The sequence below is a fragment of the Suricata suricatta genome, chromosome 2, assembly GCF_006229205.1.
Source record: "Suricata suricatta isolate VVHF042 chromosome 2, meerkat_22Aug2017_6uvM2_HiC, whole genome shotgun sequence".
NCBI classification, from domain to species: domain Eukaryota; kingdom Metazoa; phylum Chordata; class Mammalia; order Carnivora; family Herpestidae; genus Suricata; species Suricata suricatta.
The window spans coordinates 122168506-122191697 of NC_043701.1; the positions used below are offsets into that span (position 1 = coordinate 122168506).

The 23192-nt window shown below is 35.3% G+C and overlaps 1 protein-coding gene across 2 annotated transcripts in view; it reads left to right on the forward strand.

The window, feature by feature from the left end:
* The first annotated feature begins 17652 nt into the window (after positions 1 to 17652).
* The window catches only part of PHYHIPL (phytanoyl-CoA 2-hydroxylase interacting protein like), a 95298-nt gene continuing 89758 nt past the window's right edge, over positions 17653 to 23192 (forward strand). Inside the window, exon 1 of one of the 2 annotated variants that reach the window (XM_029931721.1) lies at positions 17653 to 18007. In XM_029931721.1, coding sequence (XP_029787581.1) covers positions 17902 to 18007 — 106 coding nt within the window. In that variant the 5' untranslated portion in view covers positions 17653 to 17901. Of the gene's footprint in view, positions 18008 to 19384; positions 19405 to 23192 lie in introns of those variants that run through there. The other variant, XM_029931722.1, reaches the window with a different exon arrangement.

Below are 23192 nucleotides of genomic sequence, written 5' to 3' on the forward strand. Positions count from 1 at the left end.
AAAAAAATAAAAATGAAAACTTATGACAAAAATGTGGAAGCTAAACAACCTACTACTAAACAACCAATGGAACAATGATGAAGTGAAAAAGGAAATAAAAAGTACATGGAAACAAATAAAAATAAAAACACAATGGCCCACAACCCTTGAGACACACTGAAAGCAGTTCTAAGAGGGAAATTTAAAGCAATACAAGTCTACCTAAAGAAACAAGAAAAACTGAAGTAAATAATCTAATCTTATACCTAAAGGAACTAGAAAAAGAAGAACAAAGTCCTAGGTCAGTAGAAGAAAGGAAGTAACAAAAATCAGAGCAGAGATAGATAAAATATAAGCTAAAAAAAAAAAAAAAGAAAAACAATGTAATCAATATCTGGTTCATTGAAAAGATCAACAAAATTGACTCATCAAAAATAAAAACAAAAACAAGAAGAGAGTGAGAACCCAAATAAATAAAATCAGAAATAAAAATAACAATCAATAATACAGACAAAGGATAATGTGACTACTACAAAAATTATGTGCTGACAAATTAGATAACCTAGATGAAATAAATTCCTAGAAATGCACAATCTTCCAAACTGAATCAGAAATAAAAATCTGAACAGACCAATTACTAGTAATGAAATTGAACTGGTAATCAAAAAACTCCCAACAAACAAAAGTCCGGGACCAGAGGGATTCACAGTTGAATTCTACCAAACACTTAAAGAAGGGTTATACATATTCTCCTCAAACTAATCCAAAAAAATAGAAGAAAGCTTCAAAATACATTTCATGAGGCTAGCATCAGTGATATCAAAATCAGACAAAAATATTACAAATAAAAAAAGATAAGAAAACTATAGGATAATATTCCTAATGAACACAGATACAAGTATCTTTAAGAAAATTTAGCAAACCAAATCCAATACTACAGTAAAATGATCATTCACTATGATAAATTGGGGTTTATTCTGGAGATGCAAAGATAGTTTAATACTTGCACATCAAAATGACATACCATATCAACAGAACAAAGTACAAAAGTCATATCATCATCTCAGTAGATGTGGGAAAAGCATCTGACAAAATTCAATATCCACTCATGATAAAAACTCTCAACAAAGTGGGCTTACAGGGAACATACCTCAACATAATAAAGAACATATATGAAGAACCTGCAGCAAACATTATACTCAATACTGAAAACTAAATTTCTCTAAGATTGGAAACAAAACAAGGATTTCATATCCTACCATTTTTATTCAACATAGTACTAGAAGTCCTAGCCAAGCAATCAGACAAGAAAAATAAATAAAAGCCATCAAAATTGGTAAAGAAAAAGTTAAACTCTCACTATTTACAGATGACATAATACTATACATAGAAAACCCTAAAGACTCCACCAAACATGATTAAAAGAAATGAAATCAGTAAAGCTGTAGGATAATTAATATACATAAATCAGTTGCATTTTCATGCACTAAAAGCAGAGTAGCAGAAAGAGAAATTAGGAAAATAATTCCATTTATAACCACACCAAAAAGAATAAAATAGCAGGACAACAATGGTAACAAATGAAGATATACTCCATGGTCACAGATTGGGAGAACCAGTATTGTTAAAATGTTCTTATTACCCAAAGCAATATACAGACTCAGTGCAGTCCCTATCAAAATAACAACAGCATTTCCCGCAGAACTAGGATAAATAATACTAAAATTTGTATGAAAATGTTTATTTGCTTCTTTTGAGATGGAGAGAGAGAGGAGAGAGAGAGAAAGAGAGAGAGAGAGAGAGAGAGAGAGAGAGGAAGAATCCCAAGCAGACTCTGTGCTGACTGTTTGATGTGGGGCTCAAACTGATTAACTGTGAGACCATGACCTGAGCCAAAATCAACAGTTACACCCTTAACTGACTGAGCCACCCAGGTACACCAAATAGACAGAATATTTAATAAATGGTGCTGGGAAAACACAACAGCTACATGCAAAAGAATAAACCCGGACTTTTCTTATATGATACACAAAAATAAACTTAAAATGATGTGAAGAAATAAATATGAGGCCTGGAACCATAAAATCCCTAGAAGAAAACATAAGCATTAATTTCTTTGACATTGGCCTTAGCAACATTTTTGTAGATATGCCTCCTCAGGCAAGGGAAAGAAAATAAAAAATTAACTATTGGGACTACACCAAAATAGAAAGTTTTATACATATTAGGAAACTATCAAAATTAAAAGGAAACCTACAGAATGGGAGAAGATATTTTCAAATTATTTATCTGATAAGGGGTTAATAAATAAAATATGAAGAACTTCTACAGCTAAACACTCAAACCCCCTAAATAATCCAATTAAAAAATGGGCAGAGGACCTGCATAGAACTTTTTCTAAAGAAGACGTACAGATGTCAGACACATGAAAAGACATTCAATGTCACTAGTCATCAGAAAAACACAAATCACTACCACAATGAGATATTACCTTACACCTGTCAGAATGGCTAGAATTGAGAAGAAATAAGTATTGGTGAGGAAATGGAGAAAAAGGAACCCTTGTGCACTAATGGTAGGAATGTAAATTAGTGCAGCACTGAAAATTGAAACTGGAAAACAGTATGGAGATTCCTCAAAATAGGTTCCTCTATTAAAAATAGAGTTTTCAATTTCTATGGGTAAAATACACAGTAGTGGAATTACTAGATCATATGGTAATTCTATTTTTAATTATTTGAAAAACCTCCATTCTGTTTTCCACAGTAGAGGCACCAATTTACATTCCACTAACGGTTCTTTTTTCTCCACATCCTCACCAACAGTTATTTCTTGTATTTTTGATTTTAATCATTTTGATAGGTATGAAATGATACATTACTGTTGTTTTGACTTGTATTTCATTGATAGTTAATGATATTAGGCATCTCTTTGTGTGTCCATTGGCCATCTGTGTCTCTGGGTATTTAGTCAAATAAAATAAAACAATGTATTCAAAAAGATATATGTACCCCTATGCATATTGGAGCATTATTTACCATAGCCAAGATGTGGAAGCAACCCAGGTATCCATCAATAGATGAATAAATAAGATGTGATATACACATATATATCATGGAATATTAGTGAACAGTAAAAAAGAATGGCATCTTTCCATTAATGACAATATGAATGGACCTAGAGGGCATTATGCCAAGAGAAATAAGTCAGACAGAGAAATGCAAATACAAATACCATATGATTTCACTTAAATGTGTAATTCAAAAAAGAAAATCAAACAAACAAAAAGCAGAAACAACCCCATAAATATAGAGAGCAACGTGATGGTTTGCTACAGAGAAGAGGGGTGAGGGAATGGGCAAGATGGGTTAAGGAGAGTGGGGTGTCCCAGCTTCTAGTTATGAAATGAATAAATCACAGAGATGAAAGGCTCAGCATAGGGAATAAAGTCAGTGGTATTGTAATAGTATTTGGTGACAGATGGTAGCTATCCCTTGTGGTGAGTATAGCATAACATATAGACTTATCGGGTCACTGTGTTGTACACTTGAATTGGTATAACATTGTGTGTCAAACATATTTCAGTTTAAAGTAAATCAAACTTATGATATGATAGGTAATTGCTCAAAAGTTAAGTCAATATTCAGAAGGTCAGATTCAAAGAATAGCACTGCTGGAACAACCTAAATGATCCTCAGAGATAAAATAATAAAGAAGACCTTAAATATCAGCTTTTATAATAATATGAAGCTATTTTTAGTATCCACAAGTACTTTTGTTACTTTAAATGAACTTAAGATTGTCTATATAACTGGTCTCAATATTCATCATTGTTAAGTAGCCTCTGTGCATATAAGCACTCATCCTCCTGCTCAATAAAATGACCCAATCTAAAATATTCTTATATACCAAGTATGTTGACACTGGACTATTTACTCAAACAGGTTTTGTTGTTGTTGTTGTTGTTGTTGTTGTTGTTCTTTGTGATACAACTACAGAAAAAGAAAAAAGTGTTTTAGGGGTAAGATGAATGCTTTTGTGGATCCCTTTACAGGGTAGAAGTGTTGACTCAGCAGCCCTTTCATTGTAGAGTCTAGAGAAGCAACCTTATGGCGCTTTAGTTTATTGTACTTAACAGCACTCAGGACAAGTATTTTGTTCATATAGATTTCCCCTAGATGAAATTAATTTCTCCCTTCTTTATGCTTGCACAGCACATTTCTTTCTCTCCTACAGCATTTACCACATTTTACCTTATTCTACTTTTTTTCATGTAAAGTGTTGAAACATCAATACTTATAAATATCTTGAGAAACATTTTAAGGTTTTTAAATTTCTCGCCTCCTTCTCCATATATTCTTCTCTTGTATATCAATACTCTAGAGTACATGCTTCCTACACAGAATGCCAAGTCTAGGTCAATTGATACCACTATAAAACAAACCAGCCACATGAAAAAATGAAAGCAGAGTGAATTGGGATGAAGGCACAATGCCATGTGTTACATATTTATTTAGCCTACACACTGACATGCTAGAAAACTATCAATGTCTTCCTTTATGACCAAAAAATGTTTAAAGCATATACCAAGTTATGCAAAGCAAATTATTTGTATGAATGTGAGTTCTCCTAAATGGAAGTGAACTATTATCTTTTCCTGGATAAATTTAATCTCTGAATAAAGTCTTACACTTCTCTGTTCCTAGTATTTAATGATATACACATTAAAAATACTAAAAATCTTATTACATTACATTAATCAAAACCAGTGGAGTTTATATCTGCTAATCCTAGTCTTTAAACCAATGATGTGGCAAACTTCCTCTTTTTACTCAGTATCCCTAGGCCACTACCTTTCAAAATAAAATGTTTTTAACTGACTTAGCATTAGTTGTCTTCTTTGTAGTCTGGGAAGTTGAGGAACAGAGAGCATATGCATCTTATCAAAGGAAAATTTAACTGAAAGTTAAATTATCTTATAACCAGCTGTACAAACAATTCTACAAATCTATCCTTTAAAATCATTTATAGGCCATTATCTGGATAAAGGCACTGAGGCCTTAGAAAAGAGACTGAAAAGACAAGAACCTTGAAACTGAAATTTAATATATCTAAATTAAGTCTGCAACTGAGGTGGCAGAATAAAAAAAATCCATCATCCTCTAATTATTTTGTTACTCATCTGTAAGAATGTGAGACCAGTAAGTATCATTTGTACCATCTATTACTCTAGATTCACAGCCTCTTGTGAAGACATGAGACAAAGTCATTATGAACTGGTTTTAAGAAACTCTACCATGGTTTCAATAAGACATCCAAAAAAGTATTTTAAAAGTATAGATCAGGTGGTTCAGTTGGTTAAGCATCTTACTCTTGATTTCAGCTAAGTAATGATCTTGTATTTGTGGGTGTGAGTCTCACTTTGGGCTCTTGCAGAGTCTGCTTGGCATTCTCTCTCTCTCTCACTTTTCTGATACTTCCCTGTGCACACACTCTCTCTCTTTCTCAAAATAAATAAGTAAAACTTTGGGGAAAAAATGTATAAGACAAATTAGATATTTTATGTCTTGATGTGATGCCAAATTAGTTTAAATTAATACTGATATATTTCTTAGGCAAACAGTTGTTTGGGGGCACATATAAAGACATGCTTTAGAGAGAGGAACTGACAAATGCAAGTCTATAATGATTATACTGAGTGTCATATCTGTTTTTTGTCTTCTTTTCCTCCTCTCCAATCTCATAAGGACATTTGGCTATTATGATATTTTTAAAAGAAAAAAACCAAAAAATCTCTAAAAAGAATGAAATTGTATGGAATAGAAACCATTACAACAGATTGTAGGGTGTGGCAAGAATAAAACTAATTGTGCCTAATCTGTCTTAAAAGCTGAATTTGACAGGTGATAGTTCCAAATTTAATTTTATGTTTATATCAGTCTGGTTCCTTGGAGTATTAAGACATTTTTATAGACCTACTAGGTAATATTTCCATAGACATAGTTTGTCTTTGGTTATGTTTCATTAAGCATCCTTATTCCTCATTTTTATGCTGTCCTAAACAGTCAAACCATTATTTTAGCTGAGCAAGAGTTTTGTGGAGAAAAAGTAAATGCAATGTAGGATGTGCTACAATAAAAGAAGTGTCATATGGGAGACCAAAGAAATAATCTACTTTATCACTATAGCATCATCAAGTAAATCCTTATAAGGCTGTCAGACTTCTTTATTGCATCTCATGGACTGTCAACACCTTCCACACCATGGAAGATTAGCACATGATCTGTCCCACAAAATGTGTGAATCCACAGATACTTTATGATTATATGACACTTATCATAAATAGAAAATCTTATTATTAAACTTCATGACATATCCTGATTTAAAGGTCTTAAGGACCAAAGAGAAATCAAGAGACTACAAAAAATGTAGCTACACTGTAGTAGTTATTCCCTTTTGATGCTATGCATAATTAGTTTTAATATCATCTGTGATTTGTAATAATAAAACCTGTAGGCATTTCTTTCAGCTTAGAAATACAAAACTTTAAGAAGGTTGTCATGAGGAATAATATATGAAAATGATTGCGAAGGACTTTACAAATAGGAAAAGCCATATGGTGTCAAATAATCAAATACATTTTTAATGTGAATGAACTGACAATTTCTGTAAAAGTACTATTTGTAATTAAACATTTCAGATGAGTTGGTGTATTGTGATCAGACCATCCAAATAAGTTCTGGGCATTAAATTTCAAGAGGGAAATATATTATTTTAGAGCTATATTCAGAGGAAAACAAGGTCTTATCCTTTGAGGCAAGCTGTGGTATTTGGCAAAAGGTAGACTGGAGAAAAAGATGAATCAGAAGAGATAGAATGTTTAGAATCATCTATATATGACTGTTGTGTGAAGAAGAATTAACTATTCTCTCTGTGTCTAAGATAACAGTGGGAGAAAATTTTGATTCCATATAATGTTGGCTCTGGAGCTCTGTGTAGATAGAACAGGACACCTCAAGAGGAAATAGATTTGTAGTTGCTAGACATTCACATACAGCTTGGTGTAACTGTTTTGGAGAAATTTCAAACATTAGAAAAGCAGTAGTAAAAATAAATCTTCCAATTTTTGAAGCATTTAATACCTTTATGAATATTATACAATGAATATGAACACATATTGGAACAACAAAGAGTTTCATTTATGCATCCTAATGACACTTCTATTAAAAAGAACAGAAGGTGATACAGGCCTACATCATTTTAAAGTGTTTTGCTGATATTACAGTTTTTATAAATTGAAGGTTTGTGGCAACCCTGCCTCAAGCATATTTAACAACACTATTATTCCTACAACATTTGCACACTTCATGTCTCTGTCCCATTTTGGTTATTCTCAAAATATTTCAAACTTTTTCATTATTATTATATTTTTATGGTGACCTGTGATACTACTCTTATAATAATTTTGAGGTGTCACAACCATGCTTATATAAAAAGGCAAACTTAGTAAATAAATGTTGTGTGTTCTGACTGCTCCATTGACTGGCCATTCCCGCCCATCTCTCTCCATCTCTTTAAGACTATTTCCTCAGACACATAAATATAAAAATTGGGTCATTTAATAACCCTACAATGACCTGTAAGAATTCAAGTGAAAGGAAGTGTTGTATGTCTTTCATTTTAAATCAAAAGCTAGAAATTATTAAGCTTAGTAAGGCATGTCAAAAGTTGTGATAGGCCCAAAGCTAGGCCTTTAGTGCCTCAATTAGCCAAATGTGAATGCAAAGAAAAAGTTCTTGAAGGAAATTAAAAATGTTACTACAATGAATATGTGATTGATTAGAAAGTAAAACAGCCTTAGTGTTGATATGGAGAAAGTTTTAGTGATCTGCATAAAAGATAAAACCAGCTACAACATTCCTTTAAATCAAAGCCTAATCAAGAACCTAACTCTTCAATTCTATGAAGACTGAGAGAGGTGAGGAAACTACAGAAGGAAAGTCTGAAGGTAGCAGAGGTAAAAACCTGCTATGGGCAAAAGTGCCCAAAGTTAGCTAGTAAAAAAAAAAGGTGCCTTCTTAGCCTTGAGGCAGCATGCTCCAGCAACCTTAAACTTTGGAGATAACAGCGACTTTGCTGTATCACCCACAGAGAAACATTGTCCATCTGGTGTCTGGCACCAATATATCATTGTGCTTTAATCTCAACTTCTAATGCCACTTACCCCCATCCTCCGATACATGCATAACTTAATGGTCACTATCTTATTATTTTCTTCTGCATGTTCACCATGTATGTAAAATCTTGAGAGCTCAATAAATACAGAGACAAAACCCCTGTTCAGGGCCCTTGTCTCTTCCCAGACATTAGCTTCTCTCATATTCAATTCTGCATTCACTCTCTTGCTGGACAAGAGGACAAGAGAGAACTCCAGACTCACAGTCTATGACAGGTAAGGAGTTGTTTTCATGGATGAGCAAAGAAAGTGGTTTCTTAAGATGTAATCAACTGTGGATGATTTTATGAAAGTTGTTGAAATGACAAGAAAATATTTAGAATATTAAATATGTTTAGGTGATAAGGCTGCAGCAGGGTTTGAGAGGATTGATTCCAATTGTGAAAGAAGTGCTACTGTTGGCGGGGGGAGGGTGCCTGAGTGGCTCAGTTAGTTAAATGTCCAATTTTGTCTAAGGTCATGATCTCACTGCTTGTGATTTTGAGCACTGAATAGGGCTTTGTGCTGATAGTGCAGAGCCTGGAGCCTGCTTCTAACTCTGTGTGTGTCCCTCTCTCTATGTCCCTGCCCAGCTTGCTCTCTCTCTCTCACTCTCTCAAAAATAAAAAAATAAACATTAAAATATTAAAAAACAAAGTTCTACTGTGGATAAAATGCTGTCAAACACAATGCATGCTATAGAAAAATAGTTTGTGAAAGGAAGAATTAATCTATATGGTAAACTTCACTGTTGTCTTATTTTAGAAAATTGCTACAGCCATCCTAACTTTAAACAACTACCACCTTAATTGGTCAGCAGAGGCAAGACTCTCCACCAAAGAAAAGATTATGACTCATTGAAAGCTCAGATGTATGGTTACCATTTTTAAGCAATAAGCACTTTTTAAGTAATTATGTACTTTTTAAAGATATATTGCTATTGCACACTAATATACTACAGTATAGTGGAAAGAAAACTCTTACATGTACTAGGAAAGCAAAAAATAATTTGACTTGCCTGATTGCAGTATCCTTTATTGCGGTGGTCTGGAACCAAACCTGCAACATCTCCAAGGTACACCTATAGTTATCTGCATGGCCCTCACTCTTGCCACTTTCTAGTTGAAGAAATAGAAGAAATATTTGTGAATAGCTACTGTGCTAATTTTTATGATGACTACTTCTCTTGCTATAATTAGTTAACCAGAAACAACTCCATTTATCTGCATTCTAGGATAATAGCAATAACTTGGGGTAGGGAGAAATGTTGGCATGGACAGTGCCTCTCTTTGTATCACCAGAGAAAGCCTAATGGTCACTCAATAACGTGTATTGATTTTAAACATATGTTCATACATACATATATGCATACACGTATATGTACACAGCATTGAATCATCATTTAGTGGGTATTATTGACTGAGTAATCTCTTTAATAAGCCTCTACGTACTCTGAAGTTTTTCTCATTATGGCCTTTGGGGCAGGCCTATTTCAGATGAAGTTAGGAAAGCTATACTTAATTGGATGCAATGTGGTAGTTTTGTTTACACAAATATTACAGAGAAAGTCTCAAGGTAAGATGTGGTTGTTACATTAGAGCATTTATAATGCTAATGAGTGTATGGCACAAGTGAGCTATATATATAACATCACTGATGTTAGAGTAAATTTGAGAGAAAATTAGATGTTCAAAAAATTAGAGGGCCTTTTAGAGATCCTATAGGTCTTTCTTTCAGCTTAAAAAGAACTTTGGGAACTCAAACTGTATTAATCATTATAAAAGTCACAGCTATACATCTGCTGAGATGAAAATCCTAGAAAAATGATTCATCAGAAAATTTCTGTGGATAGATTTAAGGGGATGCTAACTAGATCAGGGTTTCAGGAGAGCAAGTTGAGCTGTGTTCCAAGGGAGGAGGCTAGAGATTTTGTTTGCAAATAATGTAAAGATGTAAGTGAATTTGTTTTGAGCGTGGTGAAAAACTCAAAACTAGAAGGTACATCTATGATGGTAATAATGACCTGGAACTTATGGCAAAATGACTGTGGTTATATATTTACGACTGCTTACCATACATAATTTATTTTCAAGATTCCCTGACATGGAGTTAGTAATGGCTATGTACTTGAAAAAATTCTGAAAATACTCTACTCCAATGCATACTGAATTAGAAGGGGAAGGACCAGAGAAGGGAAGAGAGGCTAACAATAAGAGTGGTCCAGGGGCACTTGTATAGTTCAGTCAATTAAGTGTTCCACTCTTCATTTTGGTTCAGGTTATGATCGCAGGGCTTTGGGATGAAACCCTGTGTAGGGCTATGGACTGAGCATGGAGTTTGCCTAAGATTCTCTCTCCTTCTTCCTCTGCCCCTCTCCCTACTTGTGTATGCTCTCTCTCTCCAAAATTAAAATTAAATTAATTAGTGAATTAATTTATATTGTGGTTCAACCTGTAGAGAAATTCTTTCCTCTTCATCCTTCCCAAGATTTCCTTCCCCTAACATCAACTCCTTTTAAATTTTGACTAGTCACAGCAGAAGCTATTCCAAGACATGCTATCCAGAGAGCCATTTTTAGTCGAGCTTTGTTTACCCACAAATATAAACACTAGACGTTGCTTTAGTCCTTATGTTTAATCTACTTGTATATCATTGGAAGATAACTATTAGGTTTTAAACATGTAAAAGGTGTGTACAATAAAATTTTCATGCTTCATATGCCATGTGATGCTGTACTTACTACATATATACTAATATTTTTAGTATATAACCAACAGGAATGAGGCAAATCATGAGAGAGTTTGAATGCTGAGAACAAACTGAGGGCTGAAGACGGAGGGGGGAAGGGGAAGGGGAATGATGGTCATAGAGAGGGACACTTGTGGGGAATAGCACTGGGTGTTATATTGGAAACCAACTTGGTAATAAACTATTAATAAAAAATTTCAAAATATTAAAGGAGTTCTTTTTGTGATTTTAAGTAATCTCAGAAACACAATAATGTAACATCATTCTATCAAATATATTGTTGCTTTTTTCACTTCAAGTTCTACTGTTCTAGTCTAATTTCTTGTCTGCACTACAATAATTTCTTAAACACCTGTCTTCCTCCATTCCATTAATCCTATTAAAATGGGAGGAGTAATCACATAATACTGCTTTCCAATTGTCATTCACCTGCCTAAAAAGCTTCAGTAGCTCACCATTAATATAGAACAAAAACAAATAGCCATTGTAATTTATTGAGCAAGTTTTAATGAACAAAATATTTTAGCAGTTGATCTTAGTAGCAGCATCAATTAAATAAAGGAGGTAGGAAAACTATATACCTGGTAATTTCAATTATCTGGTCAAAATGATGAGAATCTAAATGTGATAGTAGTACCTATAATTCAGGAAAAGAAAATATGTCCATGAAATATTTAAAATTTTTGTTTTAAAGCTAGTTTGATTTAAAGTGGAAAAGAGAAAATCAGAAAGTTGGGTGATGGTGCTACTGGCTAAGAGGCTACTGTTCCCAGTCACTATTATGGGGGAAAATTTTTTAAAAGGAAACCAGTTTGGGGGATGAATTGATTCATTAGAAATGGTTATATGAATGTAAATAAAAATGCCCATAAGTTGGAAATAGAATGACTTTTGTTTATTATTGGGGACTTGAAATTCAGATTTGAAGATAAAGGTGAGAATGTAAACATGGAAAAGACATTAAGATTCATGGAAATGCATGCATTCTCAGAGGAAATAGCTTTAAACAGGGAAGAACATATTGTCAGAGGTTGAACTTTAAAGAACATCCACACTCAAGAGGGCAGTTTAGAAGCTAGAGTTGATAAACATTAAGCACACATGTAGGAAGAGATCCAGTAGAGTTCAGTGCCACCAAAGTTCAGCAGAAATAAACTGCTAAAATATCAAGGAGGATACAGATAATAAAAAGCCTGTATATAGGTAATGTGAAAAATTTCCCAAATCCAAAGATAACATTTGAAGAGTAACAGAGTGGTGGAGATAGATGATAGATAGTGTGAAGATTAAAAGGAAATGGAGGCAATGAATTAGTTTTATAGCATTGCACAATTTATATTGGGCTTCTTATATACCACAGAATATTAAGAAGTTGGATAGTAACTGTTTGGTTCAAGTATGATAATTTTTAAAATCAAGGAGATTTGGCAATGTTTAAAGATAAAAAAGAGAGGAAAGAAAAAGGCTGAAGCAGCTGGAGGGGGTAAAAATAGGAAGCTAACAACTCTATTCTGCATTACACAGGCGCTGAGTGAAGAATACAGATGACAGAAGGAAAAGTAGAAAATTTTACCAGGACCTACTGAGCTAAAGATAAGAACCAATGAGAACCTTCATTCATGCTTTTATTGTTTTTTTTTTTTTTCCAGGAAAGAAAGAGAGAGAGAGAGCCAGAGAGAGAGAGAGAGGCCATCTTTTGAAAGTGAGAGCAGAACTGGGGGTTTCAAAGAGTTCAAAGAGTCTGCAATAGTTAAATTGTCAAGCAAGTTGAATTTTAATAGCATACATTTTGGACCAAGTCATCACAGTTCTCCACCATCTCCTCCCAGTGTTTGGTGATAATAGAAATGGAAGTATAGGAATCAAATACTGGGGAGAGATTCAATATTGAATATTTGCTTACAGGCTTGGCAAAAATCTACCATGAGATAAAACCAAAAGCAAACATAATGTGATATAATTTAAAAAGGCCCCAACACACTAAACCATAAAGCTATTCTAAATATGGAAGTTCTTAATGTTTTCAAATAGCTATTAAAATATTTCCAGCAATTTGTACTGTAAAACTGACCAGATATACTTTCTTAATGGTATTCTTAGAGTTCCATAATAACACTGTACTAACTCTGAGATGCCTTACAATTCATACAACACTTGCATATGTATTATGCCATTTGATTTTCACAAGTTCAGACACAGCTCAACTTGAGTCAGGATAAAGAGTTTAGATCATTTGAGTGGCTTTCGTGAGTTTTCTTTTGTCCCACCATTATAAAGGCTTAGGAAAAGTCCTGATAATGAGAGGAGGTGGGGAGAAAAACCACACTTCTTCATTTCCTGAGCATTTTATTTTGAGGTTGCTTTTACCTGTGATTTTGGTTATCACTCATTGCCTTCTGCTTAGCCATAAAAATCTGAATTGTGCCTAAGGCTGTAGATTATATAAGAACGACCCTGCACATGCAAGCTTATTGAAAGGACTTTGTAACCTACTTTTCCTTTGGGTTTGATAATGTCCTAGGCAGTTGCAGCAATATAATTAAACTCATTCAAAGTACTGAAGTTCAATCAAATAATTCAACAAATTATACTGAGTATATTCCCTATGCAAATACTACAATATGTGCTTAAAATTTACAGCACAGGGGAAATAAGAAATGTTCAGGGAAGAAGTACAGGTTTTATATGATAGCATGCTCAAGATGTGTGAACAGATTGATATCACTGTCAGAAAAGCTAACATTATCCTGAGCTGTGTTATAAGATATCTGGCATATAGAGCAAAGATGGTGATAGATTGCTTGTTTTCCTTTATATTCTTAATATCTTTCCACACCATAGGTGTGTTCACCAATGGATTCTTAGAAAACACTAGAGCTATCTAGAAGAGAGTGTCAAAAGTGGTAGAGGGACTCAGAGCAATGTAATATCTGAAACTTTTAAATGAACTAGGAATATTTAGCTAGAGAATTGAATATATATGGGAAGCAAAAGGAAGATGGATTATCATTATTGTATATGACTAACAGAGGAGAAAATGAAGACCTTCGTATTGACTTTATAGGAATATGTGGGTTCAGAATGAGTAAGATTAGTTTATGAGGATTTATTAAAAAGCAAACAACTTGTCAGGGGCTTCAATATTGGACATAGTATTGTACATTTAAATCCTTTTGAAATTTGAGTCTCATTCCTCATGTACCCTAATGTTGTAAAAATCATAGTGTGATTATGTTTTAAATAATATAAAGAGATTTTTGGCATAGGTAATATTTATAGATGATGTACCATTTGAACTGGACCTTGAATGGTACAAGGATTGAAATTACTCACACTGCAACTTAAATATGAAAATAAAAGGTAGAATTTTCATTTTATCTAAAATTTATTTGGGTATCTTCATGAAAGCTTGTTCACTGATATAAAAGGAAGGTAAATAATGTGTTTTTAGTCTAATCCTGGAATTTAGAACCAATCAGTATTTTAATCAGTTCCTTTAGGTGTAGTCCAGCTTTTTAGGTAAGATCATCGGTCTTTCAGATTTTTACCTTTTTTTCTACATCTTATTTTAGATGGCATTTGGGAATTACAGGACAGCAAAGTTTCCATTACCTTGAAGCACTGGGACAAAGAGTCATTGGATTTGAATAATGTCTTTTGCCTCCTTTGGTCTCTGTGGTGACATCCCTTGTATGCCTAATTGCTTCTGGTCTTTCACTTGAAGTTGGTGGCTAGAGGAACTCATGATCTGTGTTTTCTCAATTTGTTCCAAATATGGTAGCCATCTCTGAGACTGACAAGTCTCATCTTTTTGGTGCTTTAGACATCCCGGCTCTGGAAGGTCCACTATGTAGTTTTTGCTAGCATTTTAAAATCAGGCTTCACAGCAGGTTGGCTAGCTTTCATTCAACTACCTTCTGAATATACAGAGACTTTCAGCAGTTCTGGAAAGTAAATTCCTATCCTCCATCTAACAATGATGCCTTGTTCAAGGTTACTTGAATGTGGTCGCCCTCAACCTGGACAGGTGGTATCATCCCAAAGACCTAAGAACTAGGGCAGAAATTTCTGTCATTGAGTTTTCCCATACCAATCTGTATATTTCTAAAGCTACAATCCTTCATCTCACATCCTCAGTGTGATAGAGTAAAAACGTTGCTGGTTGCCATTCTCAAACATTTCAACCTCTTTTTCGTAATTCTCTTAGCCAAAGAGAATATACTTTTCTCTCTTTTACCTACTTCAAGCCACCACCTTCCTTATACCAATCTCTGGCCTAAGTTGTGAACTGGGATATCTTGTCTTCATGGTGGGATAAACTCTTATCATTTTGAATACTAGTCTTAGCCTTGATATGTTAAAACATAAGCAAATCTGTACTTTATCTCTTGACAATGCCTTGATTTGAAGCCTAACAACTTACGAAAAAAATCCTATGCTGAATGTCAAAAGTAAAACATTATCTCTTTCTTTTGTATTTCTTATGTAATAATCTAAATTCTTAGCAGAAAGATGCCTTGGATTGAATAGATCTAATAGCTGGTAAGTCACATTAATATTTCTCAAAACATTACCCCCTTTCCCCACACAAATATTCTGGCCCACAAATCTGATTATGCTAATTTCCCAGATAAAGCCTTTCAATAATTTCCCATTTTCTTTAAATAAAATCCTTTCAGAGGCTTTCTTGACTAACTAGACTAGGTTAGGACACCTGTGTGTCCTTCACAAGTTCCCATGATTCCTTTTTTCATAACACTCATTATAATCTTCCTTTGTCAATGTCTATCTTTCCTAATAGATTTGAACTAAAAATTTCCAACATCTAGCATATTGTCCATGGGCATGGCTAGTGTTTAATAAATATGTGTACAGATTATAATTTTAATTATATATGAATTAAAATTTTCACCTGTTAATAAATTGCTCATCTAGCTCATGCAGTTCCTTTTGAAATTTGTAAATGTGACACTACTCTGAAAGATGAACCCACTGTGGCTTAGTGACAATAACAATTTCTATTCCTCCAGACCCAGGTTTTAGAACACAGGAAATTTACCAATAAGTGCCATCTTGTCATATTTCTTGACAAGTAATAAATTATTATCTCCTTAGGGACACCCCTACTTTGACATAAGAATTTTCTCAAACTACAAGAAGGAAATCCATCTTCATTAATACCTAAGTTGATAATGAGGACATTTCAGTTTAAGATACCCAATTATCTACCACAGATTTTTATCAACTTGTAGTTGTGCCAAGTTTTCTCACAGGCTTATTTTACCTTTAGCTGGTTCTTCTGTTTTATGAGGTTTCAATTAACTAGATTTAGTCATGTTATGGCTAGAAGGATGTGACTAGAAAGGGTAGCATACAGCAATCTGTATGTAAATTGTTACTTTATTGGATAACATTTATGTTTGAAATTAGAAAATCAATAAAATGAAACTTTAATTTCCAAGAAACATACACACTAAAAAAAGAAGAGAGGCAGGGCAGGCACTGTTTTGATCCTAAGATAGCAACACAACTAAAAGCTATTCCAAAGAGGCAAGTGGCAACAGAGGTCAATAGGCTGTGGCCTATATCTATTTTATTTTAAAATCCTTTTCACCTCCCCTAAGTGCACTTCAGAATCTTAAACGCCTTTAAAACAAATGGGCAGGGGCGCCTGGGTGGCTCAGTAGGTTAAGTATCTGGCTTTGGCTCAGGTCATGATCTCACAGTTGGTGGATTCGAGCCTCATGTCGGGGTCTGTGCTGACAGCTCAGGGCCTGGAGCCTGCTTTGGATTCTGTGTCTCCTTCTCTCTGCCCCTCCTCCACTCATGCTCTGGCTCTGTTTCTCTCTCTCTCTCTCTAAAAAAAAAATTAAAAATTAAAAAAATGGACAAATTTAACTTCGGGAAGCACATTTCCCAGTGTGCTTCCATATCCATGAGGGCAGGTACTGTCGAGGGCAGGTGCTGTTCTTGACCCCTTTCACTAGCGCCCAGAACAATGCCCAGCACAGAATAAACATGTAATACTTGGTTGTTGAAATTATTAATGAATGAACGGAGCAAGCTCAAAGGCTGAAAGATTAGTGGCTCTCAGTCCCTAAGCCCACGTGCTGCCTTTCCAGCCGGCAGTTCTTAATTCCTGTTTGCCTCTCCTTCTAGATGACCAAAATTATGTCCCTAAACCCTGCCACTCTTCAGTTAATCCACACATCTCACACAGAAGCAGCTGTTCCCGAGGAACGCCCGGCTGATCAAGCGGGCCGGGTGGGGAGTAGCCACGGACCTTGACGGGGAAAGGCAGCCCGCTGGCTCCGCGAACCGCACACAACGGGTCTGGACGCATATTTTTCCAGTTCTTCATAAACCACCAATCTGCTCCCTCTCACCTCCCCGTGCAGACGCCACAGTGCCAACCTGAGTCCGACTGACACTGTGACGATGGAAAAGAGGCTAAACCACTCTCACTAGGAGAGGGAGGAATGCCCAGTGGCGCCCACAGTCCCCGCGAGCTCTGCGGCCCAACACCTAGCTCTAAGGGTTGAGGGGGCTGAGCAGAGAGGTCAGCAGGGGGCGCGTGAGCGTGGAAGGGGCGGGGGGGGGGAGGAGCGTCGCGCGCCAGCAGGTGGACGCGTCCTCTCACGCGCGTGCGCGCGCCGCGCCTGCTCCCTCACGTTCCCCGCGCGACGCGTCCCCTCCCCCCCGGGAGCGCGCGCCTCACGCCCTCGCGCCAGGTCCCTCTCAGTTCCTTCCAGCCGCACACTCCGCGGAGCTCCTGACACAGCCGTCGCGTCGGCCGCAGCTCTCTAGCCCGGAGGCTCAGCCTCGCCCCTCGGAGCCGAGTCCCAGGCTTCTTCCCTTTCTTCCGACACTCCCCTTCCCTTTCCCGCCCTTCTCTCCCACCCGGTCCATCGAGAGAGTCTGGATACGAAGCAGGCGGGATTGAGAAGGGAGTTGGGAAAATGGAGGTGCCGCGCCTGGATCATACCCTCAACAGCCCCACCAGCCCCTGTGAGGAGGTGATCAAAAACCTCAGCCTGGAGGCCATTCAGCTGTGCGACCGGGACGGTAAGAGCGACGGGGGCTGTGAGGATAAGGGGCCGAGCCCGCGCCCAGGCGCCGCGGCCGCCCCGGTTTTGCCGACCCAGGTCGTCCGGGCGTTAGAGTCTTTTGTATTCCCCCAGTATAAATAAATACAGGTGGGGCTTCCCTCCGCCCTCTCCTCAGACAGTAGAAACAAAAGGACCCCAGGGCTCTTGCGTTGGCGCGGAAAGTAGCCGTAGTCTCTGGCCGCGGCGCCCCTCAGCGGTCCTGGTCCTCCTGGCCCAGCGCCGAAGAGCTGCCCGGGCGAGGGCGCAGTTCCCGCCCGCTGGTCCTGCCCGGGACGAGGCGTTTCCGATCGTGCCGCAGTCCGGGTTTCCAGGTTCTACCGGAACCAGTGGGGAAATGCCCTCTGGATGTTTCTAGCACGCCTTCCTTCCCCTCTCCACCTGCACACGCTAGTTAGCATTCTCAGCCCAGAAACTTATCATTTCCTTTTTAAAAACATCCCATCTTCAGTCCCCCATCTCCGAAATTCAGAAGTCTTTTTATGCTCTTAAATAGGGATTGGGATGACGGTTTTTCAGTGAAGGAGCGCGGGGAAAAAGTGCGTTTCAGCACCAAGGACAGCCACAATCTTGGTTTGGGGCTGTGATTCAGAAACTCAAAAATCTGTGAAGTGGCCTAGTATATCTGCTGTGGTACAGAATATGTGGCGAGTACTCACCATTGTGTCTTGATATTGTATAGCTTATTCTATTGTTAAAGTTGGCAGTCTCCGAAAGAGGGAAGTGATTGAGCACAGGTTTGAGCGTTAAAGAGATAAGCTAGTACTGTGTTCAATATGGGTAGCTTGTGGTGGTTCTGTGTTAGTTGGAGTAGTTGAAGAGTACGTCTATTTAAGTGACGTGGAACAAAACTTCATTTGTAAAAAAACTCATTTGAGGAGTAATTGGCCAGATAATTATAAAATTGGACATCTGACAAAGGAAAAACAATTTACATGTTGTCAAGATGACCCTAAACACTTTTTGGCTATAAATGGGATCAGTAATTAACAGTGTGTGGAGAGGATGGTTTAAAAAAATCTTTTTTGGTCAAGGTTATGTAGAAATACTCATGTTCTCACAGTAAAGTCAAAAATTTATCAGTATATAATCCAAATAGTGAGCAGAGGTCTTGTTTCAAAGTCATTTAAATGATAACTTGGTTTGGCGTTGCTATACAGTGTAGGTCAACTGAACATTGAATTCTGTTTATTAATAAATTTTGGCACAGTAATTGCCCTATGAAGCCAAAGTCACTTTGAAATAATTTCTGAAAAAGGTATAGTATGGATAAGTAAATACTCTTACAAAAGCTGTTTATAATTCCTTTATCCTTAGGTCACCATAGTTGCACATATTTATGGAATCTAAACAGAGGTAATTTTGGCATATGTAAACTTGCATTATTAGACTATACAGATTATTTTAAATATACCATGTAGGAATTATATGAGTTTTAGTTTATGCTTTTGTGAAGTGACTTTTAATGGTGTTACCATTGTAAATGTTTTGATTTTCCTAGATTGCTTTGATAGAAAACTAAAATAGATTTCATTTTCATTTACTTCAATGATTTATCAAAAACTTATTGTTGTAGTTATTGTAAATAAGTAATTCATAACACACAGTCTTCATACGTAAAATTGTATTGGCCACATTTCAAAGATAATGGAGAAAATAAAGTTGTTTCCTTTTTTATGAAGTTTACGAAGTTAGTAATGTAGAATACAGAAACTAGTGCTGCATTTGCTGTGGTCTCTTCTATTTTATTATGGTAATATTTTTTTAGTTCCAATTCATGTTATGAGTCCTGCAAAATAAATAAATTATGAAGTATTTAATTGGGGGAGTGCTAACACTAGTACCTATAAAAATTACTTACAGACTTCTAATAATTTAACATAGATTAATTAAATAGGATTTTGTTTTTATTAGATATCTTATATAAACAAATACAAAGAGCTAACTCTTCTATTAAAAGATGTGTAAAAAACTGGAAATAGCTTATGTAGGGATGTTACTAAATGCCTAAATTTTATTTTGTGACACTACATATCAATTTCAAAATACATATTTTTTATGGCAGAACAATTAAAAAATATTGCATTAAGTTTGTCAAGCAGACCTTATTTGTCGAATTTTATATTCAGAAATTTTCAGCTAGGTACTATTTACTTCCTTTACTTCCTTTCACTTCCTCTCATGTCATTATTTTAGTTCTGTATATATATATATATATATATATATATATATATATATATATAATAGAAAGATTAGGATGTGGCAGAAGGTCTGTTACATGCTTAAATATATAATAGTGCTAAATTTTCATAATTTTACAATCACAGAAATATATTTGTCTTATTTGCTCTTTACTTTTTTCTATTCTCAGATGGGAAAAAATGAACATAACAGTAAGTTCGTAGAAGTGGAAAGAAATAGAATAGGAGAAAATATATTACTGTTAAATATATATTATCTTTTACTCTCTCCACTTATAGATTTTTAACCTTAGAGTGTTTTGCATATTTCCTCAATAAGGGTTATAACTGCTGGTGAACTGTCTTTCTTTCTTCTGCTGACTCTTATATGTTTTTTCTTTAACTTGTTATTTTCTTATAAATTAATCTGTTTACATAATTTGCAATAATTTATGGTGTTTCCTTTTTTTCATAGTTTTTCCAACTATCTAACAGTTGGAAGAATATGGAATAGAATTTAAGTAGTCATATAATTGGATTTTTCAATTAAGCAAGAGGGAGGTTCTTTTACACACGCGTTATTTCATGTGTACTTTTATTCTATCCATGTGTGCTAGTATATGGTCCCTGCGTAGATGTTACTTGTAGTTCAAAATGAGGAATCTGATTAGACTTCTATTAGGAAACCTCTGAAGATGTGCTGTAGATCTAGTACTTTTTACAATCTCTGTTGCAAGTAGAAGAATGTTTCTATTCCTCCATCTCTGCTGTGCTGAAGTATCCTCAAGTTGCATACTTTAATTGTAGATTTTCCAAAGAAGTTGAAGGGGGAAAAAACTCCACTAATTGGTCATCAGGAAGCACTGATAATATGAGAACCCATTTCCAGTTTGTTTCTTCACGTAGATACTTGAGACCCCAATTGACTTGTGATAAGACAGAACAGCCCCCAACTTCATGTATAGAATTCTATGTTGGTTCTACTTCTCTTCATTTTAAAAAAATCATGCATATATATATATACATACTAAGCTTTCTTTCCTTGCTGAAAGGGAAAGGTTTATTATATATATGTTGTTTTTCATGCATTCAAGCTTCCTTCACTCTTGTTATAATAGTAGGGAAGAAAACACAAAGTTAATTTGTTGTATAGCACTTAAATCCATCCCCCAAGCTTTCCTAGGTTTAACAAGTGTTATTTCGATGATTATTTTATGACTGCTTAGATAATGATTTACCTAGTTTATGATGTTACTCAGCAAGGAAATACATACATATTAAGGAAATTGCCCAGAGAGAACCTGACATTTCTATGTCTTTGTGTCTGATAGTAGTTTTGTGAAGGAAAGGAAAAATGGGTTTTCTTTTTTACATATGTAAAAAATTTCTTTTAATTCTTACTTACATCTATTTAAATTTAAATAAATTGTGACTTATTTATCCTTATTGATATGTGAATTAAACAAATTTTAACTTGGAAACAAAATGACACAAATACATAATAGGACAGTGCCGTATTAGATAATCTGTAATGATATTTTCTGAAGCAAACATCTAGGAAGAGTACTCATACTGTTACCCTTAATAGTACAAGAACATAAGGTAGTCATTGTTCAGTCTCATTGACATTCATATACCATAGTGGCAATACCATTTTAGAATCACACCTCTGACAGAGTATTGGCTCTTGATCGATATATTCCCTTAGGCAAATTACTTGTTTTTAGCTTTAAGCTTTCTCATGTAAAATGAATATATTAATGTCAGTCCTATAGGATTGTTAAAATAATTAAATGAAATATTTCAGATCACTTCTCATTTCAAATTCTTGACACAAAATAGAGAATAATTATTATTGTAAATGGACTATTATTCTCCACATACCTTCTTGAGTTGAACTACCTTTATTTATATACTTATTTATGTCCAGTGTTTAGATCTTTGTTATTTTTCATTTCAGTTGTGTTTTTATTTACTTAGTAAATCCTTCTTATGCCACTTCAACTTTGAGTAAACCCTGAATTTTAAAAGAATAGTTAATTTTAAAACCACAGTTACAGTACTCTATCTTTTGCTTATATTTTTCTGTCCTATCTGTAATATCCTTATCAGCCTTAATCCTAAAAGCTCTTTTAGCTTCTACTTCAAACCTGCTGTTAGCTGCATTTCATGTGCTTTGTGACCTTGACATCTACTTTGAGTAGGTATTTGTATCAGAGCCCTTCTTTGTTCTTAATATTTTTTTCTTTTTGATTATTTTCTAAGGATAGATATGTACCAGCACATGTGATCTCTGGATTCATTTCTTTGACCCAGATATGACTATAGAGATGCTGTAAAGTTTTAATTAGTGAACATGGAACACAACAAAAATAAAATAAAAACAAACAGAAAGCTTGAAAGCCATCAGATTATGTTAAACCAATTCATATTCTTGGTAGGGGTTCTAATTCATTCCCAGAGAAGACTAGGATGTTAATGGAGTAAAAGTCACGTCAAAGGATATGTGACCAGACTCCCTCCAGTGGTAGAATAACTGATATGTTACAAGTAGTAATATTGGCAACTTGCTTTGTTGCCTAGGTAAGCCAGTCAGAAATTCATTCTAGAACACTACCTGGACAACTTCTAGGTCACTTGGTTTTTCACTTCTATTTCCCCCTCATTTAGGCGCAATCTTGATTTTTTTCCCTTAATTTATGTAAATAGAGTTTATTGATTATTTGTGTCTATTATCCTAGGCTTTAGAAAAATGGCAGTTGCGTCAATTACAGCAATAAGGATAATAATTCAGGTTTCTGGTTTTCCTTCTCTGTCCATAGTAAATGTATAATTTTAGTTTTCCCTTACAGCTTTTGCCTCTTTTGGGGTTTGTTTTCTATTACTATTAAATTTTACTATAAGAATCTTTTTACTGTTAAATTCTGTTTTTACTAGTTTAAAGCATTTGCCTCATTCTTTAAC